At 38.1% G+C, this 20,737-nt stretch overlaps 1 protein-coding gene across 3 annotated transcripts in view; it reads right to left on the bottom strand.

Annotated features, from left to right (window-relative positions):
- Positions 1-20,737, bottom strand: part of LOC149806389 (sodium-dependent lysophosphatidylcholine symporter 1-like) — a 79,680-nt gene that overhangs the window by 28,739 nt on the left and 30,204 nt on the right. For all 3 annotated transcript variants that reach the window (XM_089952575.1, XM_089952583.1, XM_089952591.1), the window contains exons 2-3: positions 15,752-15,931; positions 15,024-15,145 (exon numbers count right to left, since the gene is read on the bottom strand). In XM_089952575.1, the coding sequence (XP_089808701.1) occupies positions 15,024-15,145; positions 15,752-15,931 (302 nt within the window). The remainder of the gene's footprint in view (positions 1-15,023; positions 15,146-15,751; positions 15,932-20,737) is intronic.

Genomic DNA, 20,737 nt, shown 5'->3' with positions numbered 1-20,737 from the left:
GTAGACACCGCGCAATAATATACGAACACAAGTATGCATATGAGGGCAGTAGAATGACCTGTCGACCGTAAGTACCAAGTTCTACGCATGAGAAAACAGAAATATAGGTACATTTGATATTATTACTTTATTATCATATTTATTTGATGGATGGCACATGCAAATAATAATAAGTAATTAATATCTTTTATAAGGAAACTATTAACTTTCATCAGTTCTAATTTGATAAAGGTTATATGGTAGTCAGTGCTACGATACATTACTATGATTACTGGGTACACAGTGATACGATACATTACTATAATTACAGGGTACACAGTGATACGATACATTACTATGATTACTGGGTACACAGTGATACGATACATTACTATGATTACTGGGTACACAGTTCTATCGAAACGCGAAATGACTGTAGTACGATTTGTACGTGTCAGACAATTCATTGAGAATTAGATGTCTATGTTACAATCATATATAACTTCACCTTTTCTTTGGAAGAGGTGAAACTATATGTGACATAATGGGTGTTGTAATTGATATTGACTGCACAGTTACTACCATGTATTAAAAACCCCTCAAATACAATACCCTGCTGAACAATGTCAGGAGATTTCTAATTCACGATTTTCTTGTAAATTTATATTTCTGTCCTGGAAGTATGGCTGGTGTTGCTATTGTTATAATAATAATAATAATAATAATAATAATAATAATAATAAACTATCTTTAACGAGGATAACACATTTGGTCATGGCTGACCCATCTGCCATGTGGTCCTCAGTTTTTGTAATAAAATAATAAAAATAGAAGTTCATGCACATAACCATGTATCGTCGAACACTCATTCGTACATATTTTACATGAATGACTATGTGTGACTATACTGAGAAACATACAAATATATATCAGTTATGGATATGATTTTAAAGTTTTCTATTCAGAGCTTTTAATGTCATTCCAGCTGGTCTAGAAGGAATTTCTTTAATGATATTTTAAAAGAAGCAAGGGAAGTTGAATTACGTATCCTCATTGGTAAGGAATTCCATACAGTAGGTGCTGATACAGAAAATGAGCTTTTGTAATGATTGGTTTTCGACCAAGGAATCTGGAGATCGTTGTTTGTCGTCGATCGGAGATTACGCTCAGTATTCGATGATCTTAGTTCATTTATGTTAGAGATATAATCTGGAGAAAGCCGTTTAAAGACTTGTATGTCATGATTCCTTTAAAATAAAGAATATGTTTTTGTATAGGTAGCCTTTTCAGACGTGAAAACAAAACATTTGAGGGAGTCATAACAGGAAGTTTCAGTATTATTCGGGCTGCCCTTTTCTGGAGTCTATCAATTCTGGACAGATTATAATTTGATGTGTTTCCCCATAGGGTACAGCCGTAATCTATCAGTGGTAGTATATAACCCGAAAAATAAATTTCAAATGATTGTGGAGGTAGAAATTTTGAAAGCAATTTTAATAGAGTTATTCTTTTGACTACCATTGCACATAAATGATCGATATGCGCATTCAGCTGAGGTGTTGATCAATGTGGATACCAAGAAGTTTTTGATTTTTGACAATAGACGTATCGTCTAAACCATTTTGAGTTAGAAGTAAATCCATGTTAGTAGATAGACGCTGCATTGTTCCAATTGTCATACATTTCGTTTTCGAGATAATATGCATTTTGTTTTGATGACACCAAGCTGATATATTGTTGAGGTCGGTTTGAAGTTTATTTTTAATAAAGTCTAGAGATTTATCAGATAAATGCAATTTCGAATCGTCAGCGGAAAGATCTGTGTTAGCGTGCGCTGGATACAAGGCTAAGTCATTGATAAATAGTAGAAAAAGAAGAGGCCCTAATATAGATCCTTGAGGAACACCACTTAAGATATGACTTGGTTCGGATATATGTTTACCCGTGCAAACAACCTGGTGTCTGTGAGATACGACGTGAACCAGGCAACTGAGTTTGGAGAAAACTTGAAGGCTGAAAGTTTTTTAATGAGCACCGAATGGTCAACCAAATCGAATGCTTTTTTAAAATCAATAAAGATTGCACCAGTAAGTTCACCTGATTCTACTGCTAGTAGCCATTGGTCTATAAGTTTTGTCATTGCAGTCTGACATGAATGATTCTTTCGAAAACCTGATTGTGATCTATGGAGGAGTTGGTACTTGTCAAGATATCTGAAAATATGCTTGCTGACATGTTTTTCCATAATTTTTGAAAGTGCAGATAGAACAGATATGGGTCGATAGTTGGATGGGTCATTCTTTTCATTTCTCTTATAAATTGCGAATACTTTTGCTAACTTCAATGACTGCGGGAATTTATTGGAAGTGATACTACAGTTAATTATTTCTTTCAACGACTCTGAGATTGATAAAGCCGACATTTTCAGAGTTTTGGGGTGAATTCCATCTAGACCAGCTGATTTGTTTGTGTCAAGTTTATTTATAATATCAAAAGTGTCATTTATTGTTATTAAGGGAATGTTGAAACTAACATGATCGGGTACCCTTTCATTCACGACTTTAGTAAGTTTGTCTAAATTAGGCTCTGTATTCTTAGACCTGTCAAGCGTTTGGGAGCTATTAGTAAAACAATGGTTCAGCTGGTTTGCAATATCGAGCTCTTCAGTATATTTAGTGCCATCAACTATAATTTCACATGGAGCTAGAGGCGCAGGTTTCGCTGAAGTTAGATTTCGTAAGTGATTCCAGATGGATCTGTTATCGGAGTTTGATGTGATGGCTTCTTTGAAAAAGGAACCTTTGTGTTTTACAATGATTGATTTGATTTTGTTTCGCCATAAACAATAGTTTGTGAAGTCTTTATGTTTATGGTAGTAGTTTCGTTTGCGTTGTGCCTCTGCGATTTCATTAGTATACCATTCTGGTTGTTTTGATCGTTTAATTCTCTTGATGCGTATGGGGGCGTGTTTATTTGGGATAGTAAGAAAACAGTGATTCCTGTTAGACAAGTCATAATCTGGGTCTATGTTAGGGAAATATATTGCGTTAATGTTTTGTGATAGTTCGGAGAGAAATTCATTTTCAGAAAAGTTTTTGAAACATCTGTATTGCATGTAGGAGTGTAAGTTGTTTTTCTTTGCGCTCTGTTGCTTACGAGTTGCACATATAGGATAGTGATCACTAATAGGGAAACATGGTACGTTTATCTCGTAGAGATTGGTTGGATGGTTAGTATAGATGTGGTCGATCAGAGTAGAAGTACAGGCTGTTACTCTTGTTGGAGCATATATTACCTGTGTAAGGTCGTGCAGTTGTATCATATGTAGCCATTTAGTGTTAGTATCAGAGATGAGGTCAATATTAAAGTCTCCCATGATAATTACTTCATTGTTGGAAGATAAAGCAGCCTCTAACTCGTGTTCAAATTGGTCAGTCCATGAAGAGAGGGAGTTTGGGGGTCGGCATGCTGAGCAGATATAGAGTGATTTGCTATTGAGGAAACTTAACTCGGTCCATATTGATTCGATAGTAGAATTTTCAAAATCTGTTCTTCTCTTGTATGTTAAGTTATTTGAAACGTACATGACTATCCCTCCTCCTATGCCTTGTGGTCGATCTCGTCTTTCCAAAGAAAAGTTGCTAATAGAGATAGCACTATCAGGTACATTACAATCTAGAAACGTTTCGCATAGTCCAATTACTGCAAGGTTGGGTTCATTTTGTATCGTTAGTCTTAGTTCATCGATCTTTGGTAAGACGTGTCTTACATTGATATTGATAAGTTGCAAACCTTTCTTTTTCAGACCAAAGGATGTACAGTTTAAATTTTTCTCAGTCGTTATAGGAATGAAGACAGATTTGTAAGTTATTCCCGAGTCCGTGGGAGAGACCTCATAACCTTGGCATGTACAATTAGAATTTGTACTTTGGACAGAGATGCAGTCGGAACAAATATCTCCAAAAACATGATACTTATTATTGGTTGAGGTGTATGTATAATAATCATTGTGTCTAGATGGACATACCTAATGGTTATAATTATAGTTTGGTACGCCACGTCTGGCATGTGCGTACTGTTGTATGATCGAAGTGTCACTTTTCCAAGGCCTTGTATAACGTTCGAGTCTGCCTCGATAACCATGCCATGTATTCTGTGTATTATGTTGATGATTCTGTTCCCACCCATTTCGGGCTTGTATTGCAAGTCTGTGGCTTTTCTGTTGCTTATGTTGGTATTGAGCAGTTGGGTAGTGTTGGTAGGTGTTATTTTGAGTACAGGAGTAACACTATGTATATTTTTCAATAGGTTTGCTGTGCCCGCATCTTTCAGGTGGATCAGGTCAGAGTGAAAGAAAGTAGATGGTAGCTGACTCGACGCTAGCAAAAAGCTGTCATGGTTTGATACGTATGGCAGGTTGAAGGATCTGCTAATATTTATGAGGATGTCATCATATTGCGTCATATCGACGTCACGTCTTGGAATAAGACCAGATATAACCACATTGTCTACTTGGGCTAGCAACTGGTTAATGAGGGACATGTATTTGACTTCAAACTGGTTTATTTCCAGATCTCTATCGGCGTCATTTTCACCTACTTGTACAATAATCGTATGGTAATTATTTAGGTCAAGTTTGTTCAGTTCTCTTTTGAGACTGTCAATGGTGGCACCAGGGTATGACTTCACATGTACCTCACGTGAAAGTCCTCTGGTGTTGATACCTTTCAGGAGAGATGATCCTGTAATCAGTGTCATTGATGGTTTTGGAAGAGAACGACTACGTCGATTTTGATCTGTTTGAGGGTGTTCGTATTTATCATTAGCTCGTGTTGGTTTATCAGTTCTTGGTTGACTCCTGTCGGTCTGGCTATTGGCCATTTCATTACCTGACTTTGGGTATTTTGTATTAGTTTTTAGCAATTCGATTGCATTTTGTGTTTTGTTCAACAGTAAAGCTGTCTTTTTGTTTGTTTCAAGTTTGGCATCTAGTGTTTGCTGTTTTGATTTCTTCAAGTTGTAGTGAGGTTGATTTTGTCGTATACAGCCATGCGTTTTGTGATGCTGGATATTTGGTCGTTTATGTTTGCAAATTTTGATTCCATTCCGTTTGACAGAATTTGTATTTGGTTTAAAATGACTGTTGTACAAGCATGCATTTCATTTACCGAAGCCTGAATCGTTCTAAGGTCTTTAGGCATATTTCTACATAGAGTACAGAACCAGAATCCTATTGGGTCTGTTCTGCTAATACCAGCACAAGTATCATGATACCAAGACATGTAAATGTTACACCTTGTCATATTTTTAAATTTTGTTTTTGATTTGCCTATTGCTTTACAGTCAGAACTACACTTATACTCATTATCAGTCACAGTTTCTGTGTTTTTTTCCGTCTGGATTCGTCGACACACTGCTTGAGGTTTTATATATCTGTTTCAAGTGTTATACTCTCGTCTCCAGTGCTTGGTTCGTTTTGTTCTTCGTTCAGGGTATCGCGATATTTAACAATGCTATTATCATCTGGTTCAACGTCTTCCTGTTCTAAATTAGGGTCATCACTTTCTTTGAATGTGCAAGAAGGACTTTTGGCTGGGATTGATTCTTTTTCTTTCTAGCGTATTGATTTTGTTGATTGTTGCCTCCGTTTTCGAGCTTTTAAACGCTGGACCTCATTGTTGAGCATGTTACGGATGTAATGTGCTGTGCTTTCAAGAGACGTCTTGTTATGATTGGGTAAATGAATACACATGTCGGCACAAATCTTATCTCTGCATTAAATTTTGTTGAAGCAGCATAATTCTTCAAGAGAGAGTTCACTGATCAAGTATGTGTATTTTTCTCGTAATTCCGTGTCAACTTTTGAAGATCAGGATCCATTTTAACTGTACAGAGTGAAGGTCGCAGATTCACTATTTAGGTTTTGTATTTAAGTTGCGCTTGAATGCACTTAAAGAAGCTTTGCACAGAATAAACAATATAGACGATATAGACGAGTAGTTAGTAGCGTATATACGGTAATTTGCACTGTTCAAACTAAAACTTGGCTACTTTGCACACAACGTAGTCAAGGGTCGATAGGCTGACCTAAATCCTTTGTTAACTGATGAGCTCTAAAAATAGATGACCTCGTTAAGATGAGAATAGCCCACTGCTTCATCCGACTTTGATAAAACCAATCTACATAAGAATTAATAAAGTGTCAAACCTTGAGTTTGATTTGATTCGGTTATTCCAAGATGAAATAGCGCTTACCTTTACATTAACTTTCGCAGCAAACTTATTCCATTCTGTTAGGAAAAACTATCGTTTATCTGGCTTTTGTTGAATAAACATGACTCACAGCTTCCACCGATATATCCATTCACAATGTGGTGATATGTTTTAATGTTTTAATAGCCAATTGTTCCGAAGCTTAAAACGTGTGCATGTCAGTGGAATGATACGCTAAAGGGAAATTGTAGCATGCAACCCGGTCTAGATCTTACAGTGGACTCCTTTATACTAACCTAACTTCTAGATTTTCTCGGATTTTTCCATCCTCCCTATCACAGGGGCTCGTTACAAAGAAAATCAAGGGATGGGGGTTCTAACCTGTAATAATATAACACAGTGGAAGACACCGGTCCGCACCCCTCGGTAGTTCCAACACTTCTAGTTTATCCTAATTGCGTCTGCTAATTTCCAACTTAGGCCAGTCGTAATCAAGAATAGTTCAATTTTCAAAACAGCTCGACACACTTCGTTCAGTTTGTGATATAACGGAGAAAATGCAATAATTGTTCGCCGATCTTGACGTCTGGACAACTACCCTACTCACAGTGCAATTTTGCATTCGGACAATCTTGGATTTCACCATTGACCGAAAGGTAAAATCCGAATAAACTCGAGTGTGCAATTCCACGGTAAATACAAGCAGACGAAATCAAACACAGAAATGGACAATTTTATTGTGTGATATTAATATTAGATTATTAGCGTATATACTGCTAATTATCTAAATGTAAAATTGTGTTCAATATTTTATACACACTCGAGTTTATATCCAGCCGAATATTTCAGACAAGTCCTATTTTAACCTAATGGTATTCACTTTCAGCACTCTTTTTTTTAAATTTCCACAACTGAAGTTCATAGTAACTCATACGAATTTTGGAATTAAAGGTTCTATCTAAAACGTATATTCTTTCCACCAGCTCGGGCGTCGCCTTTGGCGTCCACTCTGGGTCGTTGGTAACGGGTGTTCCGAGGCGGTACTTTCCACAGGGTACGGCTAAGGTAGATCGTTATTTCTGGATGTATCATCGAGATTATTGAAGCTAGCATTGTCATGCTCATCGATATCATCATCACTTTGACGCATATCCTCATTATCGTTGTTATCTCGGACTTTACAGGATTTAACCCTGTCCACGTGAATCACTTGCGATTTGTCCCTATATCCACACTTTACGCGGTATGTCACATCACTGAGTTTTTTAACAACTTGAAATGGTCCCTTCCACCAAGACTGCAATTTACTTGAAAGTCCTGTTTTCCTTTGTAGAGTGTAAACCCAAATCAAATCACCTGGTATGAACTGTTCCCATTTCAATCGACTGTCATAGAATCTCTTATGGCGTAACATACTTTGGTTAAGGTGGTTCCTTGCAAATTGATGAGCTAAACGCATCGTTTCCGAAAGGTTCTCAACCCAGGTATTTCGAGAATATGTATCTGGTGGCCGTCCAAATTGAATATCGAGTGGAACGGTCACTTCCCTACCAAGCATCAAGAAATTTGGAGTGAAATTCGTAGACTCTTGGACAGCTGCGCGATGCGCCATTGTTAAATATGGCAAGTGTTCATCCCAGTTATCCTGATGTTCGTTGACATATGCAGAAAGCATCACAGCGAGCGTTCTGTTGAACCTTTCAACCATTCCATCACTCTGTGGGTGGTAAGCAGTTGTCCTTGTCTTTTCGATACCCAGTAATCTGCACATTTCTTGGAAAATTTCAGATTCAAATTGTGTCCCTTTATCCGAATGAATTTGACGGGGCACGCCAAATCTGCAGAATATCTCTTCAACAAGTACACTGGCTATGGCTACGGCATCCTGATTAGGCAGTGCAAATGCCTCTGTCCATTTAGTAAAATAGTCTCCAATTACCAGAATATATTTATTCCCAAGTGAAGTTTCTGGCAACGGTCCCATAATATCCAACGCTATTATATCCATCGGACTTCCTGATTTGCAGAGTTGCATCGGGGATCTTCTCTTCTTGCCTGGGGACTTTTTTCTTGCACATACTTCACATGTACTACACCAGTCCCTAACATCATGTTGTAGTCCAACCCAATAATATCCTTGCCTGATTTTATTTAGGGTTTTTGAAATCGCTAGATGGCCTCCAGTTTTACCATCATGAGAAAATTTTAATACACTTTTCCTGAGCTCATAGGGGACAATAGCTTGATGACGTCCCGCTTTACCATCATACGTTTGGTATCTCCGGCACAATAATCCATTGTGAAACTCAAGTTGGTCCCATTGAGCCCATAAACTTTTAACTTCATTGCTTTGGCCTGATACTTCATTCCAGCATGGCCTTACGCCACCAGTCACCCACTGTCTAACTATGGATAGGTCATTTTGGGCGTGCTGAGATTTCAGCAGCTTTGATACCATATCTGCCGATGCATATGTACCGTTATTATGAGTTCTGGAACATAACGTACTTACAGCAACTGTTTGCAGTGCGTTTTTCTCCTCGTCGTTTCCAATGTTTGCAACATGCGTTTGTCTCCTGCATTGTCGGCATAGCTTTCTTGATAATGCATCCGCATTTCCATGACGCAGTCTTGGTCGGTGTAGGATTTCAAAGTCATACTGAGCCAGCATCTCAAGCCATCTAGCCAGTTGACCTTCTGGGTCCTTTAACGTCATAAGCCAACGCAATGCATTGTGATCAGTCCGAATGAGAAATCGTTTCCCATACAAGTATGGTTTGAAATGTTTCACAAAGTACACTATGGCAAGTAATTCTTTCCGCGTCACGCAATAGGATCGCTCTGATTTTGACAGTGTCCTACTTCCATACGCTACGACTTTTTCGCGACCTTCGTGAACCTGGGAAATTACTGCACCGATTCCATTTTCACTAGCATCAGTATCCAAAATGAATTGTTTTGAAATGTCAGGGTATGTGAGTATTGGTGCTGTTGTTAACTTAGCTTTTAACATTTCAAACGCTTCTCCGCACTCCTTAGTCCATTTAAACGCCCTTCATGGCTTTGTCAGTTTATGTAAACAACTAGCGATTGACGAAAAGTCTTTTATGAATCTCCTATAGTAGGAACAAAGCCCCAGGAAGCTGCGAAGCTCCTTCACATTCGTTGGCGTAGTCCAAGATTTCACCGCCTCGATTTTTTTCAGGGTCGGTTTTAATCCCCTCTTCAGACACGATATGCCCTAAGAATGCCACTTCGTGTGCAAACAAGTGACACTTGGAGGGTTAAGTTTAAGGCCCGCCTGTTGCAATCGAGTAAAAACTTCCTGTAGACGGCTTAGCTCCTCGTCGAACGTTTTGCCGAAAATAATTATGTCATCCAGATATATTAGACAGTTTTCCATTGTAAACCTGCTAAAATAGTCTCCATCAGCCTTTCGAAGGTGGAACCTGAATTGCATAATCCAAAAGGCATTACACGAAACTGATATAAGCCATTTGGTGTTATAAAAGCTGTTTTGGGTTTATCTTGCTCTTCCATTTCTACTTGCCAATATCCACTCATTAAATCAAGGGTAGAAAATCACGATACAGCTGAAAGTCGATCCAATGAGTCGTCTATACCTAGTAGAGGATACACGTCCTTCACAGTCAGTTGATTGACTGCTCTATAGTCGACACAAAAACGAACGTTCCATCCTTCTTACGCACCAGCATTATAGGCGAAGCCCAGGGGCTTAATGATGGATCTATAATGCCTTGAGTTAACATACTCTCAACATGGTCCTCAATTTCATCTCTTGAGTGGTTCTGCCAAGATCATCTTTTGATTTAGCAAATAAACCCGAGAACGTACATAGAAGTTGGTCAACTTTCTTGCATTGGGCCAATGTGAGACCCTTTTTCGTTTCTTGAGATAACTTTTTCAGGTGTTCAGGCATTTGGAAGGTTTCCACTTGAGCCAATAATTCTCCAGAAACATCACCAACATCATCGTCATCCACCGGTATGGACAACTTTTGTTTCGTCGGTAACGTTCATGACCCTTAGAGGAATGACATCGTCGGATGTAGCCCTAATAAGTACTTTTCCTACTAGAAGTTGCTTATTTTCAACAAATCGTCCCTCTGGTTCCACAACCCCGATCGAACCGAATGCGTGGTTATCCCCTTCTGTTTGTAATTTGCAAGGAATGTTCATTTCGTGCCTTGCAGGGATCGATATTGTCTCTGATAACACAACTCTAGCGCACTCCATCGAAAATGATTTGATCACATCGTATGATAAAATGGCGTACCCAATAGTTAAACTGTGATTCACAAAATCAATTTTGCTTCCTACGTTTTCTTGGAAATCCAATCCTAACACTCCTTCTGCTGTCAAGCCCATCGTTGCAACGATAACGCAATGCTCGTGACGTTTCCCTCCGAACAACAAGGAAAACTTTCCTTTCCCAACTACTTCTAGCGGTTTCCCATCTGCACACAGAACGTGCCCAGTAACCTCATGTAACCGAGGTCGATATTCCGGAGCCATCCTCTCACAGACACCCTTTGCTATCATGGTAACCGTAGCACCTGTGTCTATTAAGAAATTGACACCCATTCCGTGTATAGATCCCGGAAGGTACATCCCAGCATCTTTCATCGTTGCCTGTCCAGTTATATTCCTAGGCCTGGAATCACGGTCCCACCCCTGGCCCTTGGGGTGGGCCCACCCTAGTTTTCGGACAGTTTGGGCTTGCTTTTTGGATAGTCTCTTTTGAAATGCCCTATTTCTCCACACTTGTAACAAGATCTTGCCTTCGTTACGTTTTTCCCTGCCGATTTTGCCTTCAAATCCTTTAGTAATGTCTTGAGTTCCGCAACTTCTTTCTTAAGTTCCTGGATATCACTTAACCCAGCATCAGATATTGTAACGGTTTGTGCATATCTTCCCAAATCCGTTCGCTGAAGCTCGGCTCTATTAAAGGCTTCGAGTTCTACTCCAATCTGAATGGCTTCATCAAGGGTTTTAGGGCGTGCCTGCTGTATTCTTAACCTAAGTTCGCTGTCAGTTAAAGAATCGATAAATTGCTCCTTCGACAGTGTTTCGAGTAATTCTTCTGGCGCCTTTGGATATGCTTGGGAAGCGAGGCGGAGTATCGCTTGTCCCAATTCGGGAAGTGTTTCATGTTCCCTTCTAAGGCGGCTTTTTAGTTGTATTCTGTAAATTTCCGTTTGTTTTTTTTTTGGCGCGAACCTTCTTTCTAGCGAATCCATGAGCCTGTCATAATCTGGAGTTCCAGATCCCAGTAGCTGTTGGGCCTGACCCCTGAGACTCACTGCTAGTAAAGCCCTTTCTCTTCTTGAGTCCATTTGTTTATCCCGGCACACGAACTAAAATGTGCTTGAAAGTCCAGCAGTGGTGTGGAACCGTCGAACGTTTGTGGCGTTACAAGTGGTCGTTTCAGTTTATTTTGTTCCGAAAATTCTAATCTTCTTTGGGGTGCTTCATTTCTTTCCCGGGGGATTGATGGCGTTATTTGATGTTCAATACAGATAGTCCTACGTGTACTTTCTTCTATTTCACGTTCCAGTTGCCGAATTTCATGATTAATTCTTTTTTGTGCATCCATAATTGACGAGACTGTCTGTGATTGCGCCATTTTCATTTATTCTTAAGATTTTCCAGAGTCTGCAGCTACTTTACGAAAAAATAATCCCACCGCTGCCACCAAATTGTGTAGCATGCAACCCGGTCTAGATCTTACAATGGACTCCTTTATACTAACCTAACTTCTAGATTTTCTCAGATTTTTCTATCCTCCCTATGACTGTTCCTGACAGTGACATATTACAATATTTTCCAAGATCACAAGGTCATTAACCTTACATCTGAAGCCTATAACAGTATCACTGCCTAGAGAACACGCACCAGCCAGCCTCTGTCCTTATCAGATCGTCTCTCCATTTTATGGCACCATTAGACAAACACTCTGACCTAGTGTGACCTCTGTCACTTAACATGCTAGCTTTGGGAACTATTTACAAAGTCAGCAAGTTATTCTTGTGGAATAGAGTGTGGACTAATCAATGAACCACTTTGACTGGTAAGTGCAGAGTTTTCATTTGCAATTGCACTTTTGTTTGATTCATCTGGGGCGGATAGGGGTGTTTGACAATGCTTGAAGAGAGCAGGTTTTACATTACATATTTCTGGTTGCTGCCGGCTGTGCGGTGCTTGTTGAGAGAGAGTTGAGTTTTGTAGCCATTGATGCTTACTTGGAACAGTGCTCTCTGTTATATACTTTCTAGCATAAATATTTTCTCGCTAAACTCGAAATATTCAAAACTAAGTTCACGATCTAGCTTTAAAAAGATATCAACCCATTTGATATTTCTGTGTTCTTCAACCTTTTCATGTACCCCAATGTGCAAATAAATTTTAAACCATAAAGGGTTTAATAAGTTGATGGTATGTTAGGGCCTAACAGCGAGGATTCAAACAGTTTATCAACTTGATCAGCAAAGATGACCTTGTCAGTTTTAATCAATATGATACGCTTTCATTTATGAGCTGTACCAAAGAGCTCGATTTCGTGTGCTTGTGTGTGCGTGTGTATTTCTCTCTCTCTCAAAATGTTTTATATGGTGTGTTTTCAAAGTTGGAGAGACCTTACGATGTTGTATAGATGATATTTTATTTTGTTATGTATCTGTTGTTGTTGCTGTTGTTTGATTTTATAACAACCCCGTCAGGCACAACAGAAGACAGCAAGGGTCTCTTCCCTAGAAAATCATATCCTAACGCGTGGATACGATGACGGAGACAACCAGACTGAGAAAACAAAAGTAAGGTTAGCAAATCAGCTAGATTTCACTGTCAACAGTGACTTCGCGACTATATATACCCAGGCAATTGTACCAGTTTCAAACCGGGTCATTCAAGGTCATACCCGTATGGGGTGGCCTATGACGTCAGCAACCTCAAATCCGATGTGCTTTATGAACCAGGACATTGACCCATATTCAAGTCAGTTATTCAAGGTCACGCCCAACTACAGGCGTGACCTTTGAAAAACATCTAATGGCTGCGCAAACACACTTACATTTTACATAAAGCTAACGTCATTCAAATGTAATTATCAGAATGCACTAATTTTCAACATGGAGTTAACCTTGGTGTTCTTTCTCAAAATGTTTCCAGATTTAGTGGGCAGGCCGTATGATTTCAAACGTAAGTTGAATCGAATATGAGTTTAAATCCAAACTCAATCCTGACCCAGTATTCTCAAATCACTATTAGATAAAACTCAGCTTCAAGCTTAAAACCCAAAAATTGTAGAGATTTTGCTTTGAGTAAATATTAGTGAAATTTAGTTATCGATGAGAGGTCTCAAGTTTAGAAAATATCTACGATTCTCACTTTCTTTGAATAAAAGATACAAAGTCACATAGTTTTAATACTTTGTGACGGAAATGGAGTTTCTTGCTCAGAAAGATTCGATTATGCGACGATAGTACAAAAAGAAATAATTTTTTTTATAAAAAAAAATAGACACGATACTCAAAAATGTTGAGCCTTTATCACTTAGTTAAGAAAGGTTATAATCCCACAACGAATTTCAACGAGGTTAAGCAACTGTAATCATAATTTCTAATTTCAGACTTGTAGTCTTCGTTTAATTTTTGTGTTCAGATAGTTACATTACTATAAGAACTGGAGATCATAATTTTCTGAGCTTGCGTTTATGATTGAATTTTTACTATCAGCACGTAAGAATCTTCAAAACTAACAATATCTGAAGCTTAGACTGTGTATTAAGAGTTTTATGATTTCAATGTCAACTTTAGCTTAATATCATCATAAGAATGGTACTTGACCCTTATTTGCCAAGGCATTATGTGATGAAGACAAAATTAGGTTGAACTGTTCACTTGAAGCCACTCTTGTGTCTTTCAAAAAAGAGTACTCTTACACTTTGTTAAGTAACAATTGCTATTGAAACAATATACATACTGATAATTATTAAATTTACAAAGTAAAATTTGGTAAAACAATAAAAAAAACCCCAATGCATTCAAGTTTATAAGGGTTAGATTTATAATGATTTGGGAAACGTTCGAGGTTATTCATTTTCGCATAATCTTAAATCATGCAGTCTTTTGCATCAGTTTGTATTCGATAACTTGGACTTTGAAGTCGTCTGTAACTGGTTCAGATGATTTAATCACTTTATAAGGTTTGGATTTGCCATGAGCCTCGAATGAAAGGATCCATGCAAAATATGCGCTGTTGGCACAACAGAAATTAAGAAAATTGTACGACCAGATCGAGAGTATATTAACAAAAAAACCACTAACGATAATAATAATAATAATAATAATGAATAGTCTGTGTAAACTGACTTCAGAACTATTCTGATTAATTGCAAGCAATCATTTCTTTTTCGTCCTTTCTTTTTTTCATGTTTTGTAAATTAGGGTCATGGTATGTTTCTTTCAAAAAGTCTATATTTTCTTTCTGATCAACGATGATTCATGATTTTGTTAAATATAAATTCCTGATAGTATGTATTTGAAACATTAGGAGCATTCATTCGGAGCAAACAAACCAGCATGATCCGTTTTTCTCAGATGGAAAATAAAACCGTTATAGAATAATTAATATCTTAAACGTACCATCAACGTTAAACATATAATTGTAACAGATATTTCCCTCCAGTTTTATTTCCTCTTAGTAAGTCCTATAACCAGACAATTTTCTCAAAAATACTAGTATCTCCTCTGGCTGATGTTACAGCGAGATTGCATTGTATCTCGACACAGCTTATAATTAACATAGTCTTACCATGGCCTAAATTTGCCAAATCTTGTGTCCGTCCTGCTGACCAAATAGCCACAGAGTGGGTCCGTGATGGCATCCCAGATTTTGCCGCAGATCAGAATTATAGCCACGTAATAGGGACGGATCTAATAACAACAGCAAAATATAATTATCCAATGTATCTCATTATTAACATAACTAATTAAAACTAATTGTTTTATTAAAACTTAAGAACATAGTTAATAGATTGATGAATTATTACAGATTTTCGAGCACTATGCCTACAATATTCGCAAAAGGAAGACTTTGCATGAAGTGGTTGCGAAATTTAAAACAAAAATAAAATTTTCTATGGTTCTAATTGAGCTGCCGGTAAACGTTATGGATTCTCTTTGATTCTCGTGACAGAGTAATAACAGTTCAAAGACTTTGTAATGCTTATTTTTCTCCTGTTCACAAGGGTTGTCATTTAATTTTGTTACCATTATTCATGAAGTAACCGAGGCTCTGACAAGGATTTTGGTTGTCTTTCTAATTTCTAAAATATCAATCTTTCGATTTTGTTGCAAAATAATTGCACAGAAAGTAGATACAAGTTTATCTGCAGTGTCATGCTTATTGTTCTTTTCTTCTTAAATACTTTCGCGTCCAGGACTGCATGACCCATAAAATACGTTGAATCTACAGGCAAAAAGTATATTGCAAAAATTGTAAACTCAACTTATTGTGTTTTATTACGCTTAAACACTCACCTCTGCTACTTCTAAAAGAAATATGCTTATAAAGAAGCCAATGACGGTGGATGTCATCTGATATGGAGCGCCACCTATCGCGAAACATATCTTTCTCCATACGGGGAGAATGTCGTCTGCTTCCAGCGAGATTGCCCCCTCATCAGTGGACAGCAAATACGCCTTCTCGTCTGACTGACTCTGCGGAATAGAGTTGAAAAAGATAAAATGCTCTTGGAGAAAACGTGGTGCATGTTGACAAAATTAAATAAAAATAAAACAAAACTTCTATACGGTGATCGAATTAGATATGCGAAATTAAATATGGTTGTTTTGATGTTTAGTGCCGCGGCGCTTGATCTGACAGCATTCCATTTCAGGTCGGGTTGAGAAATTTTGGACCTTCATAAAAAATAATGCGGGATATATATATATATATATATATATATATATATATATATATATATATATATATATATATATATATATATATATATATATATATATATATATATATATATATATATGTGTGTGTGTGTGTGTGTGTGTGTGTGTGTGTGTGTGTGTGTGGTTATTAATATTTAATTTACATTGTTATTTTTTTTTCTCATTATTTGCTGTTGATAATGCGAGATTGTATCTTGGACTTCACCTTGTCCAAAATCAAGTTCATTTTCTACCTGACCTGAATGATTGATTTTGGTTATGTAGCTAACATGTTTATCTCAATCTGACACCTGAACTTCGATAATTCATAATTAATTGCCGGGTCTATCCGTTCTTTACTACACATTTTATAATTTTAATAACAGACCTCTAATTGTAACTAAGATTTCATCTTGTAAACATTATGAATGTTCTACAAAGTTCGTTTCCACTAGGTAATGTTTTTTAAAAAAAATGTTAATTGTCACGTGATGTTAGGTGGAAGACTATATAATCTTGTTACTGGAAAATTGTTCATTAGTGCTTTAAAATCTTGGTAGAATGAATTGTATTATGTTGTGTCCAGTAATTCATTTGGGATGGAATTTATTTCTTCAAATTATTTAAATTCAGGTGATTCTTCTCTGGAAATGCAAAGTGCTCTTCTAAAATAACATTCTTGGAAATAAAGACAGGAATTTATGATGAAATTTCAAATAAGGATTTAATTCTTGGATCGTATCACTGTGATCCAACAAAAGACTGTTGGCACATCAGCATTAAACGGGTCACCACAGGCACATCAAGACCTTAAGCGTTGGATTTAATATAGATGTAAACTAAAGTTTATTCAGAACTTTAAACATTGGGATTTGTGGCCGTAATTCTATGATTATTTGGGATTTAATTCTCAATACCATAAGTTCTCTTTTACATTTTCCCTTTCTATACAAGGGAAATAAATTATTTTTTAATTTACAGAGCTGATTGCTTCTCACTCTGTTATATTACTTATTTTTAAGACCATATATTCGAAATAATATATATCCTGTGTTGTGACGAGGGACAACAAAGGAGGAAATATTTGTGAGGGAACTCCTTGAAAGCGTCATATGAAGCAGTAATCATCCAATTGCCTGACACTACGATGCAAAAACGTTAGATATTTCCTGAGGGAACGTTAATAAATAACATGAAACTGATTCCTGACTAAACTTTAGTAAAACTGTTATTTGAAAGCAGTAACGATCATCTGCTTTAAATGAATGCACAAAAACCCATCATAACTTCTGATGGAACAGCAATGTAGAATGTTGCACATGCAGTGCCCGCTTGGAGGTTGATCTGAAGATTTGTTCATCCAAGGCAAGTGATATGCCTTGGTGTTTTGTTCCTTGACACGTGATATTATGTTCACGCAGTCGTTGAAAATGTTATTTTTTATGAGTTATAATAGCATTGTTCTCTGAGGAAAAGCAGTGAAATCATATAAAGCATACGATCATCAAACTCAGCTTTGCAAGAACTCATATTACTTCCTGAGGGAAAAACAAAACCTATCAGTGTCAAAACGTTTAATTTAAAGCAGTAACTAAACGGTCATCGAAGGAAACCAGTGAACCTGGTGAAACTCGCATGTAAAAGCAAACACCAATGCAACCATTTGGTTTGTGTTTTATAATTAACTATATAACATAAGTAGTATATAGGGACGATTCGGAGTCTAGGGGACTTGCCATTAAAAACCACCCTGGGACGATATGGGGTCTATGTAAATTTAACATGGGGAGCACAGGATATGGAATATAGGGTCTATGGGAATTTAACATGGGGAATGGGACTGTTGAGGGTCAAGGGGAATTTAACATGGGGAATGGGACTGTTGAGGGTCAAGGGGAATTTAACATGGGGAATGGGACTGTTGAGGGTCAAGGCGAATTTAACACGGGAATAAATCGTGGGACTGTATAGCGTCAAGGGAAATTGAACAGGGTCGTGACCCTATTTTAATACGGTCCCGACCTTATGGGTCTATGGAAATTGAACAGGGGAGAGGGATATAACACACACACACACACACACACACACACACACACACACACACAATAGACAACAGACATTTTTTTAAAAAAGGGGTAGGCAATGAAAGTCAAGATCTTTTCGAGACCTATGAAGGGGCCCTGAAAAGGGCCTTTGGTTTTATGTTAATATACCCTTAATATTAACATAGAGGGCATCTGTGAGAGCTTCTTCTTCTCAAGCTGCCCCTGACCGCAGGGCCATATACTAATACTCTCTTTAGGCATCCTTGCCTCTCCACATATATCCTTCTTATCCACAGGCTGGTGTCTGTCCTGTGGACAACTGGAACATCATGGAAGATACAAGAGTTGATGATTGCACGTCGGTCCACATGTTTGGGGCGCCGAGAACAGGTGAAGGAATGCAGTGAACTGCGCTTATTTATGGAGAGAGGAAGTATTGAAACGGATTGAGTTGGTTAACCAATCCAAACACGCGTTACAAAATTCAGTCAGCCCACGTCCAATCCGAAGAGAGCAGTCTGTGACGTCACATGTCCTATATAGATTCGCTAGCGCCTGTGCGCAGTCAATCCATGCGACAGTTTTTCAACATGACGGACACTCAGAAAACGATAAATTGGGGTGAACCAGCCGTGGAGACTACCCAAGGGAACCCGGGCTTACTTTCAGAAGAGGTGAATTGGGATTTTGTGGATTTTCTTATCTCGCAAGAATTTGTTCCGGAACCTTCGTCACCTTCTCCTTCATTACCGAACGTGGAGAATTTTAGACAGAGACAGAAAGAAGAATTGGAGAAATTTATACAACAGCAAAAGGAAGCGGAGCAAGCTTTTCTCCTACAGCAACAGCAGCAAGAAGAAGAGGTAAGAAAAAAACAAGAAGATGAAGAAGTACCAGCAGCAGCAAAGAAACAAGGGTGTGAAAGTCAAACGGTCACGGTACTGTTGGACATTTTAGAGGAGTTAAGAAGTCTGAAACAAATGTATCAGACCGAAGAGAATACGACCTTCCCGAGCTAAACACTCCAACTCTGTGACTAAGCCTACCGTACCACCCTTAGTGATTTCAACCAAATCATCATCATCATCAACAGTACGCAGTCCAGAAGAAGGCCTTGGCCGTGGCAAAGGCTTAAGGCAGTTAAAGTTGATTGTTTAAAATCACTCATACACCAAAAAAAGGCCCTTTTCAGGGCCACCCATGTCTCTCGAAAAGAGATAGTCTTTCAATTGCCAACATCCATTAAAACTAAAAAAAAACCATTTTACCCCTATAGTACGTGTGAATGATGGAGTGTGTGAGTGTAGGTTCTTATTTTAAAATCAAAAACAAGAGACACTTACATTTTATAGACTTTCTATTCTGGTACAAATTTTACAATTCAATTCACAATTCACAACATAGCACTTTAAAAAGTTCATTGACTTCTTCTGTCTTTTTGTTCACTCTCTCTGTTTTTTGAATTTCTTCACAGTCACAGTCTTTTCCTCCTCTTCATCCTCACTTTCTTGCCTTCTTCTTTTTTTTCTCCTGTTTCTTTTTCTTCACCTGTCTGCTTTCTTCCTCTTCTTCCTCTCCATCACTCCCCTCTTCTTGCTCCTGTTGTTTCTTAGGGCAATCTGGAGACCAGTGTCCTTTTTCTTGACAATGATAACAGGTATCTTGACTTTTGTCTCTTTTAGCCCCTGTTTTGCTTTTTTGACGGTCTGGACACTCTGAAGACCAATGCCCTTTCTTCTGACAGATATAGAAAGTATCTTGACTTTTATCTCGATAGGAGGGTGAGTAGTCCCTCGGCTGGTCTGAAGAAAATTTTCGGATGACCCCTCGCAAAGCTCCGATGAAAGGTTCGATTTGTGTAGTCTCGTCCATCGTTGTGCTCGGTTTGAGAGTGAAATGAATAGTGGAAGGACAAGACACACACCCTTTATATACGCTGGTCTGTCATGACTATAAAGTAACCCATGGTATTTAAATTTTAGACATTTGACGTTTTGCTATCAAGATGAAACGATCCAATTCATTCAAGAAGAAAGAAGAAGAAGAAAGTAAGAGGCAGAAACGTGATCTATCGCCTCGTACCAGGGCTGAAGTCTTGGCACAAATTCGTGACAGTGATTTTGAAGAGGACATGAGTGAACCAGAATCCAAACCCAGAGAGTTTTCTTCTAAACAAAGTTCACCACCCTTAGTCAACCCTGAAAAGTACTATTCCATTCAAGAGATGGAAAAACGTCCCTCTAGAAAATTTAGAACCACGGCTTACAAATACACGGTGAAGTTTAAAGATTTCAAGTCCGAAGTACCGTTAGAGAAAGCAGAAGGGTTCATCACCGAGATGTGGGATTCTTTGTTCACCACACTCAAGCGACAATGTGAACCCAAAGAAGACGATCGCTTGAGACTTTTCATACAACACGACGGCTTGAAATCCCCTGTTTAGATCGAGTTTAGCAGCCCTGCAGAATTGACCGCTTCCAAAGTCATGGACAAGATTCAACACGTGCAACAATCCAATGACCAGTTTGACATCACC

Source organism: Sinohyriopsis cumingii, chromosome 1 (assembly GCF_028554795.1).
Source record: "Sinohyriopsis cumingii isolate HCF-2022 chromosome 1, ASM2855479v2, whole genome shotgun sequence".
Classification (NCBI taxonomy): Eukaryota; Metazoa; Mollusca; class Bivalvia; order Unionida; family Unionidae; genus Sinohyriopsis; species Sinohyriopsis cumingii.
This window is presented reverse-complemented; position numbering and strand designations above follow the sequence as displayed.